The following is a 24,108-nucleotide window of genomic DNA, read 5'->3' as shown; positions in this document are numbered from 1 at the left end:
CCCACAATCATATTTAAACTGGTTACACTGCTTTTCCATTATGAATATTTTTGGGAAATACAAGCATACATCAACATGTTACTAAATGATGCAGCAAAGACATGGTATCTAAAATCTTACAGTAGTCAAAAGGTATTTTTTCCTACTTGCGTTTTTTTGTAAACATTTTATTTTGAAAGCAAAGAATAATCACTCTTGCTTTCAAGCTTCTGCAAATATTTGCATATAATCAGAGAGCATTCTGGGAACATTATACATAGCCTCATATTACTAAACTTTGAAAACGTGTGTACACATTTATACTGGAACCACCGTCAGTAGTGCAGGCCGAGCTTACAACATTTACTTTTAGTGCTCACCCTATTAACCCCTTCAGCGCTGCGCGGATTCCTCCGCGGTGCTGAAGGGTTCGAGTGCGGGCGGGGCCATGACGGAACGGTTCCGTCATGAGCACAGCTCAACCGATGCTCATGACGGAACCGTTCCGTCATGAGCATGGAAGGGGTTAATAAAGGCTTTGCATTAATGAACCATAAATACAAGCTTGAACAGCATTTAACACATGGACACAAATATTACCTTAACTGCAGACATTGCCCTTTCCTGATCCAGAATGTGCTACAGTAAACTGGCAGCCAAAGGGTTTGTGCTGTAGGGGGTTGGGCCTACTTGTCCCAAGGACAAAATACACATGAAAACTTGTTGCCCTTGAACCCAAACAATATGTCCCGGGCGTCGGGCTATAGGAATTCCACATCCCTGCTGGCTACATCAACAGACCACCCCCCTCCTCATCTACACATAGAACGACTTACGACAGCTCCTGCTCCTTTAGTGACTGCACTGTTCCATACGCCGCGTCGAATCACTGGGATCCTTGATTCGATTAATGCCACCACACAAGCCAGGCATAAACTCCTTAACCGGCAAACCCTCTCCATATTATACTCTCCCCTTACTCCCATTGCATGGTGTGCGTGGCTCCTACTCCTCACCTCGCCAGAAATTATAGCGGCTCTACACTCCCTGGGAATGGACACCATAGGCTCCTTCTTTAGTGATGGGGCAGGTAAAGACTGGACCGACCTGTTGACTGACCCGCCACCATCCCCCCTAACCACATTCCACTATTTTAGACCTAGAAGCGCACTGCGGGATTTACTAGGTGATGAGTTACTGGAACCCCCGGAGGTACTTTCTTTCTCCACCCTGGTTCGCATAGATTCCCCGAGGAGATTGGTTTCACAAATATACTCAAGGACACAGGAACTACGCTACTAGTGGCGGCTGGTGTGAGGGCAGAGTTGAAGCCCGGGGACGATGAGACACTGACAGAAAGAAAAAAAATAAGAAATTACCTGCACCAGCTACATTGCACTCATCAGGCTCCCAGATTCCTGTGCCGCCAATCCGGATGCTGCTTTCATGCAGCACGAAAGCAGAGTCAGAATTGGCCTGAACGCCCTTAATTTGCGCTCCCAGTGAGACTGGGGCCTGTGCCTGCTGTCTCCAACCCGGCAACGCATATCGGGTTGGAGACCGCTTCAGTGCGTATGTCAGTTTGGCCGTCCTGAGACAACCGGCCAAACCCACATGTACACAGAAGGCAGTGCATACAAATCCTCGTTGGAGCGGGGGGGGAGAGAGCAGGGAGGGGTTGCCATAGTAGAGGAGCCACCGCTGCTATTTTCATGTGCAAATTAGGCTTATACGGGCAAGAGGATTCTGTCTCCTGTATGTATTTATGTTTCACGTCATTCATGTCTTTTTATTACAGAACTCACTTCCGCATGTTTGCAGGTAAGCGACTCGGTTAAGCAATGCAAATCATTGCACGGCTCACTGCATGTGTGTCAAAAATAACTTATCAAGATGATATCCTTTTATTTTAGCTGATGTCTATTTTTTAATTAATTTGACTTATAACATTTTTTTTAAAAATCAAAAAGTTGATCGATCGTTTGTTAATTCCAATGTGCGCATGAGCCACAAATCTTTACATTGTGACAATGTAACATCTTACTTCTCTTCTCCTCTCCCCACGCTACCAATGTTGTGGCTGTTCCTACCCACTCTGTGGAATTCTTCCTCAGCCTCCATCCGATTTAATCTCACAGGGTGCCCCAGCAGAAGTCGCAGATGGCTGGGTATGCCACCGCCTGCAGCATTCCTGCCTCTCTGTGGAAAGCTTTGATGAGCACTGGGCCTCTGCTAACCCTCTTTTGTTCACAGATTGCTTAGACAGAAGTAAGATGGGCAGTGCCCACTCAGAATATTACTCAAAGGATGCTCAGAACTTTCTTAATTTTAAGAGACTGTGTTTGGGCGTTAATTGTCGGTTAAAATCAACTTGTTTTGCAGCCGGCTATTCTTAGCGCACCTACCTAAAACATTATTTTGCAATTTGAAATGTCAGTAGGTGCGATAACACAACAGAAACCATTTAAATAATCTGCAATAAACAACACATTCAACAGCTCGTGTCACAGCCACCTAAGAGCAACACCCACACAGCACACCATATTGCCTCCTGCTGGTGGGCATGAGAGGTATTGTCCCACCTGGAGTGATGTTTGAAATCCGGTGTATATTTTATTTCCGGAACTGACCCTTGCCTTTAGTGGTATAGTCTAAACACAGTGCCCGTTGATAGCCCCTCCCAGGCACTTGAGAGAGACACAAATATGGGTAGAGGAAGCATAGAAGGAAGGCAGCTGTAATCACACGCACTCTCCTGGAGTGCTTCCCAAAAAAGATAAATTGAGTTCCTGAAAAGGGAGCACTGGTAGAAGAATAGCAAGAGCCATTCAGAGAGGTGGTAAATGGGATACAATTCATTGGAAGGACAAAAACGAGCTGGAAGAGCTAAATCAAATGAAGCCAGTGAATAGAAGGCAAACAAATGTGAGTGACAAAACACAAAGCCAATGGTAAGCAACAGGCGGACTGCATTTCTAGGTCAGATTTCAAAATGTCCCCAATTTGTCTTTGCAACCATACAGTTGCAATGTTTGGTAGGCTTCTACCTAAAAAGACCTGAAAAAGTCAAAGCAGAGAACCAAGAGAGTCTGGTCTCCAAAGGAAATGACAGGTTAACACACAATCCATGTGGAAACGCATAGCTCAAGTATGTTGAATAAATGCAGCATTAAGTATGTTCTCTCATCTCATATTATACCGCAACCTACTAAGTTACATTTTGTTACCAAGTTATCTCTCAGCACATAAGCCTGTAAACACTAGCTATGAGAGTCCTCTACCTGAAATCCCAGTGTAAAATGGTGCAAAACCTGAACCATGACACTTCAAATGCTAATAGAAAAAAAAAATTATAATAAAAAAATTAAAAATCACAGGAGAGGCAAAAAGAATGCAAATTCTACTCAAAGATTTGTTGTTCTAACGCCAAAATACAGCTGTGGTTCATAGAATCAACCAATAGTGTGTTGTTCTAGAAGATAGTCCAAATAACAACCATATCCCCATATGAAAGTGATGAGAAGTCTGGTAATAATGTGTTGAAATTCATTAAAATGTACACTGGGAATTAAAAAACTGCCCGGATGTAGAAATTGAAGAATCTGATAGCCAGAATGTGTACAATTAATAATATTCAGAACCATCAAGAAGGCGTATCATCAGCAAATGTAATCAAGCTTTTACTTGTGATGTAGGATTATACTGTCAGTCATGTCACACCGAATCATTCAGTAAACGTAACTTACTAAAACATGAAAATAAGCCCGATGATGTTAAAGCATAAGACTTCTGTATTTATGTATTTTTATTTGGTGTTTAATGTTAAAAATGAAGCTGTAATAGGTATATTTCCACGTTATTTAACCAACGAATATCTTATGTTTAAAAGATCAATAAATCTTAGCTATTTACAGTACAATACAGTCATCTGAAAGAATTTGCATTATAGAACAGCTTTACTGCTGCAGTTATTTAAACACCATTAGGGAAATATTTCTTTTTTTTTTCAACTCCCCTACCCGTTAGCCTGCACAGCTACCGACAGTAGTGAGACTTGTCTATAAGAAAATTCTATTCCTGCATTTTTCCATATTTAAAAATAAATAGACAGGAAAATATATATTTTTCTGTCTGTAACCATCTGTTAAAATCAGTAAAAACAGAAAACTGGGAGACTTAATTATTTATAATCTTACTAAAATTAAAAAGGTTGCAGCCGCCACCATAATTGCTATTCTACATAGAAAACGCATATAAAGTACTAATCATTTTTAGTCTCGGAAACAAATATTCAAAGAGATCCTATAAAAGCCTTTGCACTAATAATGATCTTAAAGTATTTATCAAACCTCCAAGATCTTCTTAGACATACACCCTACTTGTCGATCACTTTATAAGAAGCAATGTCCTAAAGTCTCTCGTGGGCTACGAAACCCACAACAATGTAGATCAGAACCAGGGTTAAATTAGTAGCAGCAACAACTTAATAAAAACATGTAAATCCTGAAATGCAAAAGAACAAGCGCAAGTGTTGTGGGCAGCCGCATTATCCCGGAAAGACTGCAGAATTAGGAGACAAACAATATCACAGAATGATATTGAATCAACATCGAGTGCCTTTGTACTTTACTAGGTATTTTTTCCAATCGAACAATATTAAAATTGTAATATTTCTGGCACCTCTTGATTTGCCAAGAGTATTTATGCAGTCTCAATATAACTGTGGCAGCTTGATTACTACGTTCGCAATTGTTGCTGTATTAACAAACTTAATTCCCACTTATCACAGGCATGTACATCGCGGCCGAGATGGTCTCCAATCTTTTATTTAAAACTCAACATTCTGTAATCACTGTTCAAGACAGATATACACAAATAAGAAGCCGTGAGTGACTTGGCACCTCGGATACCCAGATCCATCACAGAGTGCTGTCTCATCGTTCCCACGGCCTAATAGCTAAGCAAGGCCCGGCCTAAGCATCGTGGGCTCGTACTCACTCGGGGTTCGGGACGGGTTAGAATCTCGAAGAGGACAAAGCTGTGAATACTTTCACACTATCGCGTCGGATAAATGTCCTCCTCACCTGCTCTGGCCCCTCCATCGTCATCTTGTACTCCCCGGGAGGAGCCATCTTGAACACAGAACAGCAGATTTCCGGCAGAATCATAGAACATGCGTTAGGATATTGTAGAGCGTCTCTTTGGATTTGAGATGACTTCCGGTGAGAGGTGACAGCGCCGTATACATTTGGAAGGCAACATAAATCGCACAAACCACGCATGCCCAGTTCAGCTCAAACACAATGGTAAATGATGAACACAAAAGAAAGCCCAAAGTTACAAACGCCTGCCTAAGGTACGTAACAGTGGAGGCCATCTTTGAAGTGGGAGCATTTTTTTTATATCGCATTGAAATCAGTATCACTCACGCGTCGTGTGAGACGTGAAGTATGTGTAATTTAGTATTTGATGAAATATAAGGACAGCGAATTTTTTGTTTTAAGGTGTTTAAACTTATCATCATTTGATGAAATATGTTAAGAGACATTTTTGTGCTCCATTGATATTATGCATTAATGTTGATTGGGTTAATCCGCAATGTGTGGCTGTAATTTAAACCTGATGTGGATTTGGATGCTTTCATAGAATAAAAAATGGCAGCATTCCAATTTCCAAGAAAAATGCATGATGTACTAACAAGACGGCAGAGTGAAACATTTGCTAGCATTCGCACCAAGAATTTTCAATTCTGTTAACATAGCTGCCAAGCTAATGTGAGACATTTCTATATTTCAGTGCATAGCTGTCAATGTTTCAGACTGCTTATGTGTGCCATTTTCATAATTTAGGTTTAATTATGAATGACATTCAATGACTATGAGTGACACTTTCTTGCGAACAGTATAATGTCACCCACACTTAGTAGTAGCATGACACAGCCCACACCCTAGGTCAGACAACTGTTGCAGAGAAACAATAAATTAAACAGATTTCCTGCCTTAGCCAGCCTGTGCCTCTCTTGCTGGCAATCAATCAAATTAATGGCATGATCAGATCATGATCATTTGATAGAGTCTGTCTCACCTCTCTGCAACAGGGAACTGGCGGTGGACTACAGGATGTGAGAGGGGCCCCAGCTGGGATCTTCTACATGTATAGATCTCCAATTAGGCCCCCCTTTTACTGCTGTTTAGACTGACCAAGTTTTTGGCATGTAATTAGAAGCTTCTGCAACTGGACATCCACATCTTGTTTGATACTATGGTTTGAGCAGAGGGTGCTTTTTTACATTAATTAGGCAAGTGTGTGGTTTTGTATTTTGGTCTTCAAATCTATGAAGTTCGTATGGCTTAGATATGAGTTTCTGTGGTAGCAGGATATTTCCACATCATAACATATTGAGAACCCTATACCACGCATTGTATACCACGCCATCCTGTGGCCTTTAAAATACAGTATTTGTCGAGAAACTGGAATTTCACAGTTTTATTGCACTTCAGGGCACGGTTATTTGACGTAACAATCTCAGGCATTGCAAATTACCAGAAATGCATTATTCAAAGGTGAAATACTTGGCAGGGCTGTCAGTGTGCTTATGTGTGACATATTAATGCCTTTTGTGTGACAATGTGACAGGGTATTGAAAGCAGAGCTAACTAGATATGACAACCTCCTTCTTTACAAACTGTCAGCCCATCAGGACTTTCAGAACCGAGGACCTATACTTCTTCTTTGCCGGTTCTATAGTGCCTCGCCCGCAGCAAAACCCGTCCAACAGGAAACGTAACCACAAACATGTAGTGCAAATCGTCCTAAACCTCTGGCATGGACGCCCTCCCTCTTGCATCTGGTCTTATCCTATAATATAAACAGATACATTGTAATACCTTTAATCCCCCTTATTAAAACATATGGGTGCATGTACACTAACATCAATTTTCTCAAAACAATATACATTTCAGAATATTGTGATAACTCAACATGTAAACATTAATTGCAAATACAAGTTAATCCTATAGCTTATCCAAAATAGGGAAGGATAATCCTCATCTCCTAAATTAACAATTGTCCCTTCGGATCAACCTTTAATAACATGGTACAGTCATCATACACTTTGAAGCACTTGACAATGCACAACTTATTAAAAAGAAAAGTTAGATAATCAATATTCCTAGTAAACTACTAAGACCTTCTAGTAATGGAAAACGAGACTCCCTCTGGAGTAAATGCTCTACGTGCTAGGTCCAGAGCTTTGAAAATAGGTGCTGAGCACATGCCTCTTTCAGGGTTTAAAAGCCTTTTGAGAACTAACGGTACAGTTTACTTTGTTTGGCATCTTCTTGGAGGTAAGTTCAGTGAAGGGATCACAATGGATCCATACCTCTTCACAAACCTCCTGTAATACCCATTCAAGCCAATAAATGCCCTGACTTGGGTCTGGGCTGTTGGAGCTTCCCAGTCCAGAGTTGTCTGGATCTTGGGTTATAAAGGTTGCACCTGGCCTCCGCCTATAAGGTGACCCAAGTATATATCAGTCCTCTGCCCTATATGGCAATTGGATCCCTTGCTAGTTAGGCCTGCAGATTGCATGGCCTGTAAAACCATCCCCAGATAGACCAGGTGATCCTGCCAGGAGGAGTTAAAGACAACAATACCATCAAGATATGCTGTACTAAAAGTCTCCAAGCCAGCAAGGACTTGATTTACCAACCATTGGGAGGTGGCAGAGGCATTCTTTAAACAAAAGGGCTTAACAGTAAACTGATAATGCCCATCAGGTATGGAGAATGCTGTTTTCTCTTTGGTTCCTGGGGCCATGCCAATCTGCCAGTACCCTGCAGTCAAGTCAAAAGTGCTGAGAAATTGGGCTGCCCCTAATCTGTCTATTATCTCATCAGCCCTGGATATGGGGTGAGCATCTGTCTTGGTGACAGCATTGAGACCTATATAGTCCACACAGAACCTCACCTCTCTTTTTCCACCCTGGTGGTGAGGTTTGGTGACTAAAACCACTGGGCTGATCCAGGGACTTTCAGAGGACTCAATAGCCCCTTACTCCAGCATATTGCTTACTTCAGCTTTGAAGCTCTCCTTAACTTGGTCAGTTTGCCAATAGATCTATGCTTTGACCGGCAAGCTGTCTCCCGTGTCCACATCATGGATACACTAGTGTGTCTGTCCAGGGGTTAAGGAGAAGAGCTTAGCATCCTGTTGCAGGGCATTCCTACAGTCTGCCTGCTGTTGGGAAGTAAGGGTTTCTGAATACATAACTCCCTCAACTGACCCATCTTTTGGACTGTAAGAGAGGAGGTCAAGGAGAGGTTCACTCTCTGTATCCTGATCCTCATCAGTGACCAACAGCATGGACACATCAGCCCTGTCACAGAAATGTTTTGGGTGGTTTACATGGATCACCCTCTTGGGGTGCCTGCTAGTGCCCAGGTCTACCAAATAGGTGACCTCACTTTTTTCTCAAGGATAGGATAAAGGCACCTCCACTTGTCCTGGAGGGCCCTTGGTGCTATAGGCCCCAAACTCCACACCTACTGCCCTGGTTGGAACTCCAGCAGTGCCGCGTTTTGGTCATACCACAGCTTCTAGTGATGTTGGCTGGCCTCAAGGTTTTTGAATGCATTTCCATTGTACTCTGCCATCCTGGAAAGTAGGCTTGGGTCATAGTTCACAACATCTTATTTAGGTTCATGGAGATGCCGCTCCCAACCTTCTTTTACAGGAGAAAGGGGTCCCCTCACAGGATGCCCAAACAGAAGTTCAAAGAGGGGAAACCCTACTCCCTTCTGTGGCATTTCTCTGTAAGCGGAAAGCAGGCTTGACAAGAGGACATCCCAACTCCTTTTGAGTTTTTGAGGGAGTCCCATGATCATGCCTTTCAATGTCTTGTTGAATCTTTCAATAAGTCCATTGGTTTGTGGGTAGTAAGTTGTAGTGAATTTGTAGTTCACTCCACACTCATCCCACGTGTTACAGGTATGTAGACATGAAGTTGGTATCTCCGTCCGACACCACCTCCTTAGGAAACCCTACCCTGGTAAAGATACCAATGAGGGCTTTGGCTACTGCAGGGACTGTAGTAGTTCTAAAAGGAATTGCCTCAGGATACCTGGTAGCATGACCCCCTACTACCAGTACACATTTGTTTCCTGATGTAGTGAGTGGCTCAAGTGGACCCACAATGTCCATACCAACCCTTTCAAAGGGAACTCCAACCACTGGTAGTAGAATTAAGGGGGGCTTTGGGTGTATACCTGTTTTGCCTCTGACTTGACAGGTGACACAGGAGCTGACAAACTCTTTTACTTTCAGGGACACCTGGGGCCAGTAGAAATGGTTGGCACAGAGCCGGCCGGGTGAAGAGTGCAAAGGAGGTATTCGGGCCACCAAATAGCGTGGAGACTGTACCACCAGAGGCACAGAGCCAGCCGGGTGAATAGTGCAAAGGAGGCATTGGGGCCCTGTTGAAACCAATGGACATCCTTGATTGAAGAAAACGGCTGCAGGCTCTATTCGGGAGGATGGTCGAAGGAATACCACGACTGGAGAGGTAAGTTGGATAGTGAGGGGATGCCGGGACACCATTGGTTAGTCACTCCTAGGCCTGGGGGCTGCGGGTGAAGGGGTGTCTTTGGGCATCAGGTTTCTTTTCACCAGATCCAATCGCTGTCATGGGAACCCTTTAGGCTGCAGGCATTGAGGGGGAGGTCAGGGAGGTCGTCCAACGCTGGATCCCAGGTCAGGATCACCGGGGACACTTCACTGAATCGGTGGGCTACCTGGACTTGGCCCGTGGGCGTTTGGTGCAGAGTGGTGCAAGTGTTGCGGATCTGCCTAGATCAGGAGTCCTTGAGTTGGTTTCTTGCTGGACAAATTCGGTGTCCGCGGGAGACAAGAGTCTTTGTTGAAGACAGCACAGGTCCTCTGGAGTTCTTAGAGGTTGTTGGCTGCGGGCCATACCCGTTCCATGGAGCTAGATTGCTGAAGGAGGAGATAGGCCAGTAGCGCTGGGGCCAAGTCAGTCATTGTCTTCTTCTCCACTGCTGCATGACTCTTCGGTCCTTCTTTTTTGTAGGCCGAAGGGGGACCAAGGTTCAGGGGAGCCCTGAAATTGTAAATTTAAGGGCATTTCTGAGGTCGGGGCAGTAGCCAATGGCTACTCCCCCCTAGGGTGACTACATCCTTTGGGTGCCCCCTCCCTTTGGGTAGAGGGTACATCCCTGTTCCTATTTGTCCTAATTCTCCAAAGCAAGATGGAGAATTTTCAATAGAGGGGTTCACCTCAGCTCCTGGCGATCCTAGGGCTGTACCACGGAGAGATAGACACTCCTACTCTGTTTACTAATAGTCCCACCTGTCCTGCAGCCAAAAATTGGGGTAAGGACAGGGGGGCAGGCATCTCCACTAGTTGGAGCTGCCCAAATCAGCATAACACAAGATGAGAGCTGTAGGAGAGTAGGATCTGCTTCACATGGGTACCCCCACTTTTTGCTGGGGTTTCACTTAGTCTGGCTGTGGCCCTGCTATTCAGGACCCCAGCCTAGCTGCTTCCTCTCTAAAATGGTTTCCATGTACATTAGGTACATCTCTAATTGGATTCTGGAGTGCCTTATAAGTCCCTAGTATATGGTATACTATGTACCCAGGGCATAGGTACCTCAGAGGCCTACCAGGGGCTTCAGCATGTATTATGCCACCCCTGGGAAGCACTCCAAAATGACACCACAGGTCTGCTACTGCAGCCTGGGTAAGGTGGTGCATGCACCCCTTACTGTAGTATAGGCTACCTATATCACTACCATTGCACACACATATAAAACCTATAAGTCACTCCTATGGCAGGCCTTAACAATCCTGAAGGCAGAGTGCTTGGTTTTTATGTGAGAGAGTACCCCTTCATGAGCAGAGCCCCTCTGCAGCGTTCGGAGTACCTCCTCTGATGCGGTTTGTGGTGCAGCCTGACCATATACTCTTAAATGCATTATAACCTTGTGGTAAATGCTAACTTTGGACTGGCTGCACGGAAGCATGTCGTGTTTGGTGTCAAACACTTTGGAATACTACCCCCCTCCCCGCCAGTTCTGGCGGCGGGGGTAGCATTCCACCCTTCTAGAGGGAGAGACATGTTCACACTGGTCTACCCGGTAAAGACTTTCTAGAGCCCTGGCATCACAAAAGGGATACCACTGCCACAGACACAGGTCTGGCCTCCTGCTGCTGACCGAAACTCCGGCAGGGGAGGCCTGGACAATAGGTTTCCTGTCACAGGGAGGTGTAACCACCTCCCCAGACAGGCAGATGTGTATTGGAGCTGGGCGGGAGCACTCTCTGGTGCTTTGAAGTCCTGCACTGGGGGTACACTTGGTGTCCCTGTGCATAGTCCAGTTCAAACCGGTTGCAGGGGCTACCTGCCCCTGCTCTGGCGCAAAACTGGACAAAGGAAATGGGTGTAACCACTCCTCTTTCCAAACCCTCCCATAGGTGGGTCCCCAGAGTATGTCCAACCCCCTATCTTAGTATAAGTATAGGAACCCAGTCCTTGAGACTTTGGATTACCCTGGACGAAACTCTGTAACATATATCCTGGACCTTCGACATTTTTTTCGACTAGAAGACTGAAGAAATCTCCCTTGGGGTCAAGGAGTGACTCCCCTGCTTGGCAGGCACCAAAGAAGCAACTGTCCGGTCTGCAACTCTGAAGGTCCCGCCGGATGCCGAAGTCTTTGCATCACCAGAGGTGGATTTCCAGACTTCTCCGAGGCTACCCTGAGTCCACAGCAAAGCTGAGGCCCGTGGCTATCGTGGGTGACGTGGAACTGTGACCCCTGGACACCGTGAACTTTTGCCGGTACATCATCTTCCTGGTCTTCGTCGAAGCTGTGCTTTGGGCTCCGAGTAGCCCCAGCCTTGGGCACCTACAGCACCGAAGATCTCTGGCCTCCACTCCATGAGAGACCCGTGGGCCAGTTTCCAGTGCGACTGCTCGAGGCTCCTTCGCGATCGCTAGCCCGTTGGCTAGTGGGTCCCCACTAAGGCAACTCCTTTTCTGCTTGGGCTTTCCTGGTTGCTCCAGACGTGCCCTGACTTACCCTCGCTGGGTGAGTCCCTCAGACCTTGCTGGTCTGCACCGACGTCCTTCTATTTCCACTTGACTTGCTGTTTCCAAGGCTTGTTGGGTCCATTCTGTGCGCCGACACCGCAGCACTCGACAGACTTCGTGGGACAGCTCTAATCGTCGACACCTCCTGGACCTCGTGGCTGAAGAGTCAAGACAGCCATCAACTCACCTGAAGCACCCAACATCTGTGGGCATTGGACTATCGTGCCCCTGGTCACTGGTAAGTGACCCAGACTCTGTCACCTCTGCTTTCAGGTTCCTTCCATCCTCGATCCAGGCTTGGATCTCTTCAGAATCTTCTCCTCTTAATGGCAGCAGCACTTCTTTGCCAGCTTCCATTGAAAACGACGCTGCGACCCGACACCAAAAGACACCTATGCACCCGGCTTCCCTGGGTGAGGTAACACGAGTACTCCGGTGCTCCCGTGCGTGTTGGCCCTAGACACCTCTAAGTCCAAAAGGTTTTGTTTGTAGCTGTCCTCTAAGTGTCCTTAACTTATAATTTTTCAACCGCGACTTTCCCCATAGAAGTTAATGGCGATTCGCGCCGGTGTTCTAACACTGCACGCGTCCCCCGTGGGTCCTCTACGTCACTACCTTGGGTGGTTCCTTGGGGCCCAAGCGCTTCTAAAGGCTCTAGGCCTTGTGTCTAGTTCAGTCGTGGTTCTTATACCACTTTATTGGTATATGGTTTGGTACGCCCCTAGGGCCCAAACGTGTATTTGTGCTTTTACTGTTGAATACTGACTTGTAACTTAAGTACTTCGAACTCCAGCCTCATAAAGAGACTAGAGGGGTGTGTTTTGTCTTAAATACATATATTTTGAATATATACCTGGTGTGGTTGTCCTTTCATTTGGTCATTCAAGAGATTATAGACTGGTAAAACAAGCTGCTTTACATTCCTTCAAGACTTAGCCTGAAGGGGGCGTGGCTTGAACGCCGAGGGAAGATGGCGGACCCTGCCTGAGCTCCGCTTCGTCGCGGGTCTCGGATCCGGCTAATTCCGTCGTTTTGGCAGCGGTGCTGTTATGAGGGACTGTATAGCAATGGGGACATCGCGGTGAGTCTTTTGACCGCTTTTGCTTCAAGTTTCCTCACAACTGGTGGATTTTACTCGCATCGGCGTTTTCTCTCCCTCAGCGATGCGAGCGGCCGCCATTTTGTTTCGTTTTTTTGCGGCGCTCGCTTCTCCCTCTTCAATCTTCATCATCTGCTGAGTTGAGGCTGTGTTCCCTCCAACCAATTTCTTTGTGATGCCTGAGACCCACCTCTGGTTTTATTATTGTTATTTTTAGCAGCTTCCTGATTCTGAGGTGCACTGGCCCGTTTCCTCCTTCAAATATGCTGTGCTTCTCCTCACATGGGCTGTACTTCATGAGGTACCTTTGCGGTTAGTGTTTTTTCTCCAATTTCTGCTGCTTTTACCAGGTGCTTTCTGATTATTATTGATGGACTATTTTTATTCAAGGCTTGGGTCCACTGTTTTTTTATTACTTTCATCAATGCATTGTCCTTGGGGTACCTCGGCCCTGCTCAACTCCAAGCTCTAGTCCATTTTCAATCGCCAATCCTTGAACTGTTTCAGTGCTCCTGCGTGAGTGGCGTACTTACCTCCTTACGTTGCAGTTTCGTCAATAATTTTGCTGCTTTGGATTTACTTTCTCGTTTGACTTCCTGGTTTGTCTTTCCTGTTGTTTTTGAGGATGGCTAGCGACCCCCACTTGTCCAGACCATCGGTCTCTGGCACAAAGCCGAAAAGACACAAAAATGATCCACCTTCACCAATTTTATCATCGCAAAATCCAATTCTGGATACCATTTTGGATGAGGTTAGAAGCCTTCAGCCCTTCATGACTGCCACCAATGACAAGCTTAAGCAAATTGAGGAAAGATGGATTGTTATGGAAAGTAAAGTTCTTGATCTTGAGCAACGAGTTAGTGACATTCAAGATATCTCTACAAAGATTCCTCTTCTTGAACAAGAAATTTCGAAACTAAAAATCCACACTGAGGATCTTGAAAATCGCAATCGTAGAAACAACTTACGCCTTTTTGGCCTGCCGGAAAATGTTGAAGGGTCTGACTTGGTCTCATTTCTACAGAAAATTTCTTCCAGAGCTTTTGGACCTTCAGTCACTGTCTAATCCTCTCAAAATACAAAGAGCGCACCGCTTGGGTCGACTTCAGCCATCTGCTAATAAACCTCGTGGTATTATAATGTTGTTCTTGGAATTCACTGAACTCATGCAAGTTTTGAAGGCTGTCAGATTTAAACGTCGCCTTAGTTGGTCTGGTCATAACATTTTCATTTCTCAAGATATATCTAATGCTACTAACGCCAGACGCAAAGAATTCCTCGCTCTTCGGCCTCAACTGCGACAACTCAACATTCAATATGGAATCCTTCATCCCTGCCTCTGCAAAATCACTCATGAGGGTCGCTCTCGCTCCTTTGAGGATCCGGATAAACTCAAACTATTTCTTCATAACTTTTCGTCGCATGGCATGGATACTGGCTCTTGATTTCATTTACATTATTTGATTGTTCCTGCGTTAATTGTTTTATTGACTTACCTGTTTTCTAATGCTGACTTTCTGTCCTTCTTTATTATTATGAGGCTTATAGCCCATTTCTTATTTTCTCCTCTGCCCTTGTTTTTTTTTTATTGTGGTCCGCGTCCTTCGGTGTCACTACGCTTCCCTGCTCTTAGATCTTCTTTCTTTTTTTCAGATCTGGATGTTCGTCCATGGTCTGTTTACTTTTCTCTTCTTCTCTCTCTCCCACCTCTTTCCTCTTCATCTTCCTTCTTTCTACTTTTCTCTTCTTCGTTCTTCCTCATTTTTATTCTTGTTAGCTAAGTCTGGCTTATTTCATAAGACTTAACTTTCTGTTTCTCTTCTGGTAACATGTCTTTCCTTTTTTCTCCTTGTCAATCCCGCAGTTTTATGGTCCTAGGTTCGTACGTTCCCCTGTTCCTGGAAGTATGGTTAATGTCGTGTCGTGGAATGTTCGTGGTCTGGGCCACCCCGTCAAGCGTCAAAAGGTATTGTCTCATCTAGCTAAACTTAACACCCAGGTTGCTTTTTTACAGGAAACTCATTGCAATGATAAAGAATCACTTAAACTTAAACGTCAATGGGTCAATCAGATTGTTTTTTCCCCTGCCAATGACCGACACGGTGGTGTCGCTATTTTATTTCATAAATCCATTAATGCTCAAATCCTATCATCTGAATGTGATCCGAATGGTCGATGGGTATTGGCTGAGGTTATCATTAACAAACGACAACTGTCTTTTTTCAATATTTATGGGCCGGTTAAACCAGACATTGATTTTTGGAATTCGATAAAATTGAAATTATTATCAATCCCCAAAGCTAATATTGTGATTGGTGGTGATTTTAATAATTGGTTGGACCCGTTCACTGATAGGCAATCCAAATGCAAGTTCAAACCTGACAAATCCCACAAATCCTTTCAGACAGCCATTTCCTCTCGTCCGCTATTCGATACTTGGAAAATGTGTAACCCTGATACCTCAGAATTTACTTTCTTTTCACCTGTACACCACACTAGATCTCATATTGATTATATTCTTATTTCCAAATCACTACTACCTTGTCTCCAGTCATCTGAGATTGGATCTATTTTTATTTCTGACCATGCTCCTGTCTCCACCCATATTGACTTATCTCTCACCACCTGCAAACAAGGTAGATGGCGTTTTAATAACTTTCTTCTAGCAGATCGCACTTTTATTTCAGAAGCGACCTCTTTTATTAAGGAATTGTTTTCTTTTAATAAATCTTTAGATACCTCCCTACACAACAATTGGGATGCTTTTAACGCGTCTTTCAGAGCTTTTACTATTGCATATTCCTCAAAGAAGAAAAAATTGCTGCATGCTAAATATAAAGAAACTTTATCCCACATAAAAGAGTTAGAGCATAAGTATTATTCTTCCAAATCCTCCTTATCACTACAAGAGTTAATCAAAGCTAAATCCACCCTGAATAAGATTGCTACTACGGATGCCTGTAATATTCTCCTCAAGGTTAAGTCGAAATATCACGGAGGCCAAAATAAAGCCGGGAAAATGTTGGCCAACTATTTAAGAATTAAAACAGAACGAAAAGCTATTGGCCCAATTCATTCAGAAGTTGACGACTCTCTCCTCTCATCTGACTCAGACATTATTGACACATTTCAATCGTATTACAAGCTCTTATACACAGAAACCACCAACCCCTCTGAAGATGATTTTACTACTTTTTTCAGGGATATCCCTAAGCCTCAAATTTCCCAAGATAATTTTCAACCCCTTGAAGATGAAGTGTCCTTACAAGAATTATCTGATGCACTTAAATCTATGAAGAAAGCAAAAGCGCCTGGCCCAGATGGTTTTTCAATTGAATTACTTTCTGCTTTCTCCTCAATTTTCGCACCCAAATTATTAGAACTTTTTAATTCTTTTATTTCTAATTCCCAAGCCCATGGTTCTTTTTTGGAAGCTCTTATCATTGTAATCCCCAAACCAGACAAAGATCCCTCCTATTGTAAAATTTTTCGTCCTATTTCATTAATTAATTATGATTGTAAAATCTTTGCAAAAATATTGGCTTCTCGTTTAGAGAAAATTATTCCCCTTCTCATTAATCCTGACCAAGTTGGTTTTGTTAAAGGTCGCTTGGCCTCTGATAATGCCAGAATGTTTTCTAATATCCTTGCTCTTAGTACAAAATATCCCTCCCCATTAGCGGCTTTATCCCTGGACGCTGAAAAAGCCTTTGACCGTGTTAATTGGGAATTTTTACTTCACACCTTACGATGGTTTGGCTTTGGTCCAAAGTTTATTTCTTATGTTAAGTTGTTATACACCAACCCCAAAGCTTGTATTTTTGTTAATGGTCTCTTTTCCCCTTTTTTTTCCCTTCAAAGAGGTACACGCCAGGGCTGCCCTCTTTCTCCATTACTTTTCCTGTTATGTCTAGAACCATTTCTGCAATGTATCAGAAGTAACCCTCTCATTACTGGTTTTAATCTTAAATCTCAACAAATTAAACTGTCCGCATATGCTGATGATGTTCTTATTTATATGTCAAATCCTGTATCCTCCCTTCCCCCCTTTTTGAAGGAAATTGCATCATTTGCTAAGGTTTCAGGTTACAAATTGAACTTCTCTAAAACTGAGATTTTACCTTTAAATTCTTCATGCTACAGATATATGTTTGAATTGTCTAATTTTACATGGTGTCCCCAGAAAATAAAATACCTTGGTACATGGTTTACCCCCACCATTCGTGATACACTTGCTCAGAATTTTGCTGCCTTAAAACTTAAAATTACTAATTTGTTAAATCTCTGGTCTCCGTTGTTCCTCTCTTGGTGGGGCAGACTTGATACAATTAAAATGATGATTGTTCCTCAGATTTTGTTTATATCGTCTATGCTACCCTTCAAAATTCCTAAATACTATTTCTCCCAGATTAACTCGCTATGCACAAAGTTTCTATGGAATAACAAACATGCACGCATTGCTCTGGCTAAATTGATTCGTCCTAAAAATGAAGGAGGTGGAAGATTCCCTGATTTTAATTTGTATCATAATGCATTCTTGATTCGTCAATTTTTTGCTTTGTCTAGGGACTATAAAGATTCTCCTAAACCCGCTTGGGTTAATGTTGAATGTTCTCTGCTTAATGAATTTTCAATACGAGATGTTGTACACATGACGAACTGTACTTTTATTTCCAAATATCCTATTTTAAAACACTCTCAAATGTTGCTACACACACTTTTCTTTAAGAACCTGAATAATTATGAATCTTTTCTAGCATCATCACTTTGGTTTAACAAGTACATTAGATTTCGCCACAAGTCATTTTACTACAAACAATGGAAAGAAAAGGGCCTTCTCTTTGTACATCAACTAATTGTCAACAATGTAATTCTTTCCTTCCATCAGTTACAAGTTTCCTTCAATCTCCCTGATTCATGTATTCTACAATATGATACACTGCCCCAATTCTACAGGAATGTCTACAGAAATTCTCTTCTCCTTCATCTCCTCCTTCCTCTCTTTCTGACTCTTCACTATTTCACACTCCTTCTGATATTACTCCTAGTGCCTCTTATATCTATAAATCTCTATCTACTCCTATCTGTACACGGGTTAAATCTAAGGTGGAACTAGAGTGGGAACTTGATCTTTCCTTGACTCTGTCAATAGCACAATGGGATAAGTTCTGGCAGAAACTATTCAAGACCTCCAAAGCTGCAAATCTCACACAATCCCTCTTTTTTATTTTTAATAGAGTCATCATTACTCCTCTTTTGTTACATAAATTCAATCACTCTGTCACATCTTCTTGTTGGTCTTGCCATAATGCTGAAGGCTCCTTAATACATTTATTATTTTATTGTCCCAAAGTTTATGCCTTTTGGAAGGAGATATGGTCTAAATGTACACAGATTTTTCCTAACAATGTACAACTTAATATTCAAAACGTATTTTTGGGCACTGTTTCACCAGATTTTAATCTGGCTACTCCTGCCTCCCCGCTGTTAGACTTATTCCTTGCTGTGGCCTTTAAAGTTATACTCACTTGCTGGAAAGACAACTCTAAATTATCCTTTCTTCATTGGTGGAACTATATTTGTGACGAACATAGAATTGCATCTATCCCTCAATCCTCCATTCACGTACAAATTAAATCAGACCTACTATGGCTACCCTTTACAGCCTTCTTATCATCAACATCATAATCCCTATCTACTCTTAACATCTTATTCTTCTTTCTTTTCTCTCTGTCCTCTTCCTTTCCTTTACTTCTCTTTTCTCTCTCCGTCTATCCTTTTTCTTCTATCTCTTTCCTTCTCTCCTTTTTGGATAAAAATTATTTTCCCTCTTCTATTTAAATAGTTTTTTCACATTACTACCTTTTTTAGGAGTTTTATATTTCTTTGTGGTTTACTATGATCTGCTTTTTATTGCCTGTTCTTAGCAAAATTTTTAAGTTTTACTATTTAGCCCCAACTGCACCATTAAGGGCTACCTTATCTATCGTCCTCCGGGTGTGGCGACTGCGTTCATTGAAAGCCTCCTGGAAGCTCTAACGCAATCTGCTTTACGCCATAATAAGTTTATGATTGTAGGAGACCTCAACGTGCATTTGGATGATGTCAACTGCAGAGAGGCTGTTTCCCTAATTAATGAACTTAGAGCTCTCATGTTTGTTTTAGCTGACAACAGAGCCACCCATCAAGCAGGACATCTGCTGGACCCAATTTTTACAAACTGGGAAGATATAAGTGTCTCTGTTCCGATTAAGATCCTGTGGTCAGATCATTATTTGATCCCTTTTAAACTCAGAAGACTGCCCAACAGGGGGCCTTTACAGAAACCTCCCGTTATTAGGCGCAGGGACTGGAGGAAATTCAGTCACGACGCCTTCAGTCAAGCCCTAGGACAGGAACACCCAAAGCTCAGCGACAATTTGGTTGAGGCGTACAGGATGTATGAAGAATGGGTTCAAGGTGCGCTGGATAATGTAGCCCCTTGGACTCATAAAGCCATGGCACGGAGCACGAAATCCGCTCCGTGGTTCACCGCTGAGCTGCGCGCCGCTAAAACCAAATGTAAAACCTTGGAGCGTAGATGGAGAGTGGAATATGCCCCCTCACTACGTGAAGTCTATAAGAGTAAACTAAGGTCCTACCACAGCCAGATCAGGAAATCTAAAAGAGAGTACTATAATAAAAGGATTGACTGTGCAGAGAACGCATCTAAAGAGCTCTTTATGATTCTGAAGGAACTCTCCGCCCCTCTAGCGAGTTCAGGGGAAGCCCCCCCCTCAACTGAGTCATGCAATGAGATCGCAGACTTCTTTATAGGGAAGGTAGAAAAGATCTATGCATCGTTTCAGACTAACTCTGAAGTTACAAATCTGCCCGACCCCAACTGCGGAAATAAGGTCAGGGAAGAACTTAGGAAATTTGTGGTTCCCCAAGCAGAGGAGCTTATCAACATCCTATTGGACATTCACTCGGGCTCTCCCTTAGATGCGGTACCAGCGAGGATTCTTCGCAGTCATCTTCCCCAGGTAGCGAAGCATATAGGTGACATGGCCTCGCTTTCCTTCCAGGAATGTCTAGTTCCGGATAGCTGGAAATTGGCCCAAGTCGTCCCAATAAAAAAGAAAGCCCACATAAGCATAACGCAATTAGACAACCTGAGACCAATCTCCCTCCTTCCCTACTGTGCGAAGGTAGTAGAAAAGTTGGTTAACCGACAGCTGGTGAGCTTTGTGGAGGAAAACAAGCTCCTCCACACGTCTCAGTCGGGATTCAGAGCCAAACACTCGACAGAGACCGCCCTCCTCCTATCGACAGAACTGCTGCGGGGTAAGGCGGATGAGGGTCACACGGCCGCACTGGTCCTACTGGACTTAAGTGCGGCGTTTGACACCGTATCACACCCCGTATTACTGGACCGCCTGAATGAAAAGGGAATAACCGGACCTGCACATGAGTGGTTGGTTTCCTTCCTTAAGAACAGGAGATTTCAAGTGCATTGTCCACCATGTAAATCCAGTGTAAGATGTCTCAGGCAAGGGGTTCCACAGGGCTCGATTTTGAGCCCCACATTATTTAACCTGTACATGGAACCCCTTGCCAAATTGGTGGAGTCATATGGTGTTGCAATAGTCTCCTATGCAGACGATACACAACTGGTGATCAATCTGTCCCGTGATCCAGTTGTGGATGCTGAGAATTTCTCGGCCTGCTTGGTGGCACTTGACGGCTGGATGAAACAGAACTATCTCCGCCTTAATGGTAATAAGACGGAAGTTCTTATCGTAGGTCCCTGTCCTTCCATCTGGACTTCTGCCTGGTGGCCCATTGAACTGGGCCCTGTCCCGGCCCCGGTAGACACAGTTAAAAACCTTGGCTTTCTTCTGGACTCTAATCTAGCCTTTACCAATCATGTTGGTAAGGTTGCCGGAAAATGCTATGGCCTCTTGAAGGTCCTGAGGAAAATCCTGGACCTATTGCCCCCCAGCTCCAGAAAAACTATGGTACATGCCTTGGTCACCTCCCATTTAGACTATGGGAACTCCCTCCTATGTGGACTCAGCAAAAAAGGCCTAACACAGCTTCAACGCGTCCAGAACGCAGCTGCCAGGCTGGTCCTTAACCTCCCTAGGAGAGCCTCTGGGAAACATGCATTACGTTCCCTGCACTGGCTCCCAATAAAGGAACGAATCAAATTTAAAACTATGTGCATCACCCACCGTATAGCTCACAAAAAAGCACCTCCATATCTCCAGGACTTGCTTCCAGTCTATCGCCCCTCACGCCCTCTGAGGTCGATGGGCAGCATGCTATTATTGGTGCCACGGATACACAGAGCAAGGATGGGAGGACGTTCCTTTAGACACCATGCCAGCAAAGACTGGAATGACCTACCCATCGAATTGAGGATGGAGCCGTCTGAAACCAGGTTCAGACAGAGGCTGAAAACCCATCTTTTCCCCAAGACAAATTCAGCATAGTATGTCCCTGGCCCTAGTGCTCACCCTCTGTGAGCTAAGCTGAAGAGATGTTGGTAGGATTGTCAGCGCGGGGACGCACTGTTCTCTGTGCAACCAAGCGCTTAACAAATGTCATTAACTAACTAACTAACTAACTATACTGTTCAAATTATGTTTCCTCCTTCCATAGTATTAGCTTAGTACTTAGTCGCTATCTATATTTACTGCCATGTTTTACAATTTACATACTCCTACTGGCTAAAATTGTATTTGTTATCTTGTGTGCTTTTATCTTCAATAAAAATTACTTAACTAATAAAAAAAAAAAGACTTAGCCTGAAGGCTGCTCTTCATAGCTTCCACTAGGATAGCTTTCAATAAAGGTTGTCTTTAACCTATCACCATAAGGGGTTGTTTGGACTGGTACAAGGTGCCCACTTTAATTAGTGGACAGCATATACCAGGCCAACTTCTCACATTGGAGTGCAGCGTGTGGGATTCCAGCTTGCTATTGTTTTACCAGATAATCTCAATTGAATTGATCAACTGAAAACTACTAAAGTTACCTTAGGTACATATAATATCAAGCTTAGTATACAGTAAGTTCTACTGAACTTAGAGTTGTGTGTCAAGGGCTTAGCACACCCTTTCTACAACTCAAGAGAGTTTAGTAGGCCACACTAGTGTAGGTAGTGCAATACACCACACCACACTAGTAATGTATAATCAGCCAGGAACCAGTGGGTCCCTGCCAGAAGCCAGTGGGCTTCTCCCCTATAAGTATGAGGATCTCACCTTTGCTCAGCTTAGGGCCTTATGTTCTATTAGGAAGCTGAAGACAGGCAAAAGCCCAACCACTCAGCATCTCTTGGAGATACTCAGGCTGGATGATCTCTCAGGGCCTAGTGGGTATGAAGGGGTAGGCAGAGTGGGTGGGGCAGCAGTTGAGGGTGGACCTAGGGGTGGAACTCCCCCTGGCTTAGGCCAGGCCGCAAAAAATAACAGTTCATATGTAAATGCAATAGTTGCTGTCCATTTTGTCAAAAAGGCTATGCTAAATCGAAGAACAAGCATTGGCAAAGTTGCCAGGCGCGCCAAAGGCAAGCCCGTCTGCGCCCGTCCGCGCCTGGCCCGAGCCTAGGGCCAGGACCCCTGCAGTAGAGGGTGGAAAACTAAGGTGTCTAACGTACACAAGTGAGGAGCTATATAAGCTAGATAAGCTAGCGACCAATCACCACTGCCAACATCTGGACTTGCAGAATGAGATCAAGCAATGTGAGCATTGCAAACTGTCTTTCAGTTTTTTAAGAATAAATAAGCTAGAATCCCAGAGCTGCCCCATCAATAATAACAAGGGGGTAGTGGCCTTTGGGCGGTCCTAATAAATTCAAGATCCTTAGTTAAACATAATACGGAGACTGCGGAATTGGTAGAAGCACATAAACTTGATGTGGCTTTTATTACAGAGACATGGGCAGATGGGACATCTGACCCGGACATTGCCCTAGCACTACCGGCAGGATATACTGCTACTAGAGCTGATAGAACAGGGAAGCGGGGCGGGGGGGGGGGGCTTGCGATTTTATGTAGAGAAGAGTTGCAAGTCTGCAGCTCGGTCGTGGGTAGTTCCTCTGACTGCGAATTGTTACGATTTCAGATTGCACTTACAAAGAACTATACACTAAGAGGTCTTCTGCTGTACAGGCCCCCTAGGGCAAGAACCCCTCTGCTACCAATCCTAAGCCCTATCTTAGAATCAAGTTTGCTGGGATCAGACTTTACGATTTTAGGGGATTTTAACTATAATCTAGAGAAATCAACAGACAATAACACCGCCGAACTGATCGATGCTATGACTGGGTTTTCCCTGGACCAGATTGTTAAACAGGGTACCCATGAGGCCGGACACACGCTGGATGGGATTTTCTCCTCGAACCCTAACCTCGAAATCATAGAGATTATGCCTGTTCCATGGTCAGACCATAAAGCCATCTTATTTTCGATTACTGTGAGTCAAGAGCAGCCAGGTATTTTTAAGAGTCAGAAGCCAGTCATCTACCAAGACTTGTCTAAAATTAATGCCCCGATGTTACAGGAAATACTTCTCGGGACTAAACCTGAACCTGCATCTGACAGTAATCAGGCTGTTGAGAGGATATCTTCCTGGATAAAGACAGCGGTAAATATGGTAGTACCTACTAAATGTTTTGTTCCTAAACGAAAAAAGACATCAGAACCTTGGTTTACAGAAAAACTCAGGGCACAAAAACAAGTATGCAGAAGGGCTGAGAGAAAATGGAGATCCAATTACGACCAAAACTTAAAAAGTGATTATGCCCGAACTTTATCAGATTATAAAAAATTGGTTATAGTGGAAAAGAGCAATTACTTTACTAGAAAAATCAAAGAGGCTAAGAACTCTTGAAAGGAGCTCTTCTTGACAGTTAAAAAACTAGGAGATC

At 43.8% G+C, this 24,108-nt stretch overlaps 1 protein-coding gene across 15 annotated transcripts in view; it reads right to left on the bottom strand.

Annotated features, from left to right (window-relative positions):
- The window catches only part of LOC146871394 (26S proteasome regulatory subunit 8), a 368,112-nt gene that overhangs the window by 307,419 nt on the left and 36,585 nt on the right, over window positions 1–24,108 (bottom strand). For 3 of the 15 annotated variants that reach the window (XM_085651014.1, XM_085651022.1, XM_085651034.1), the window contains exon 1: window positions 5,064–5,268. The exons of 4 other annotated variants lie outside the window; for them this stretch is intronic. In XM_085651014.1, coding sequence (XP_085507140.1) covers window positions 5,064–5,261 — 198 coding nt within the window. In that variant the 5' untranslated portion in view covers window positions 5,262–5,268. Of the gene's footprint in view, window positions 1–4,977; window positions 5,282–24,108 lie in introns of those variants that run through there. 8 more of the 15 variants (XM_085651023.1, XM_085651039.1, XM_085651025.1 and 5 more) reach the window with 6 other exon arrangements.

The sequence above is a fragment of the Triturus cristatus genome, chromosome 1_1 (genome assembly GCF_964204655.1).
Source record: "Triturus cristatus chromosome 1_1, aTriCri1.1, whole genome shotgun sequence".
NCBI lineage: Eukaryota > Metazoa > Chordata > Amphibia > Caudata > Salamandridae > Triturus > Triturus cristatus.
This window is presented reverse-complemented; position numbering and strand designations above follow the sequence as displayed.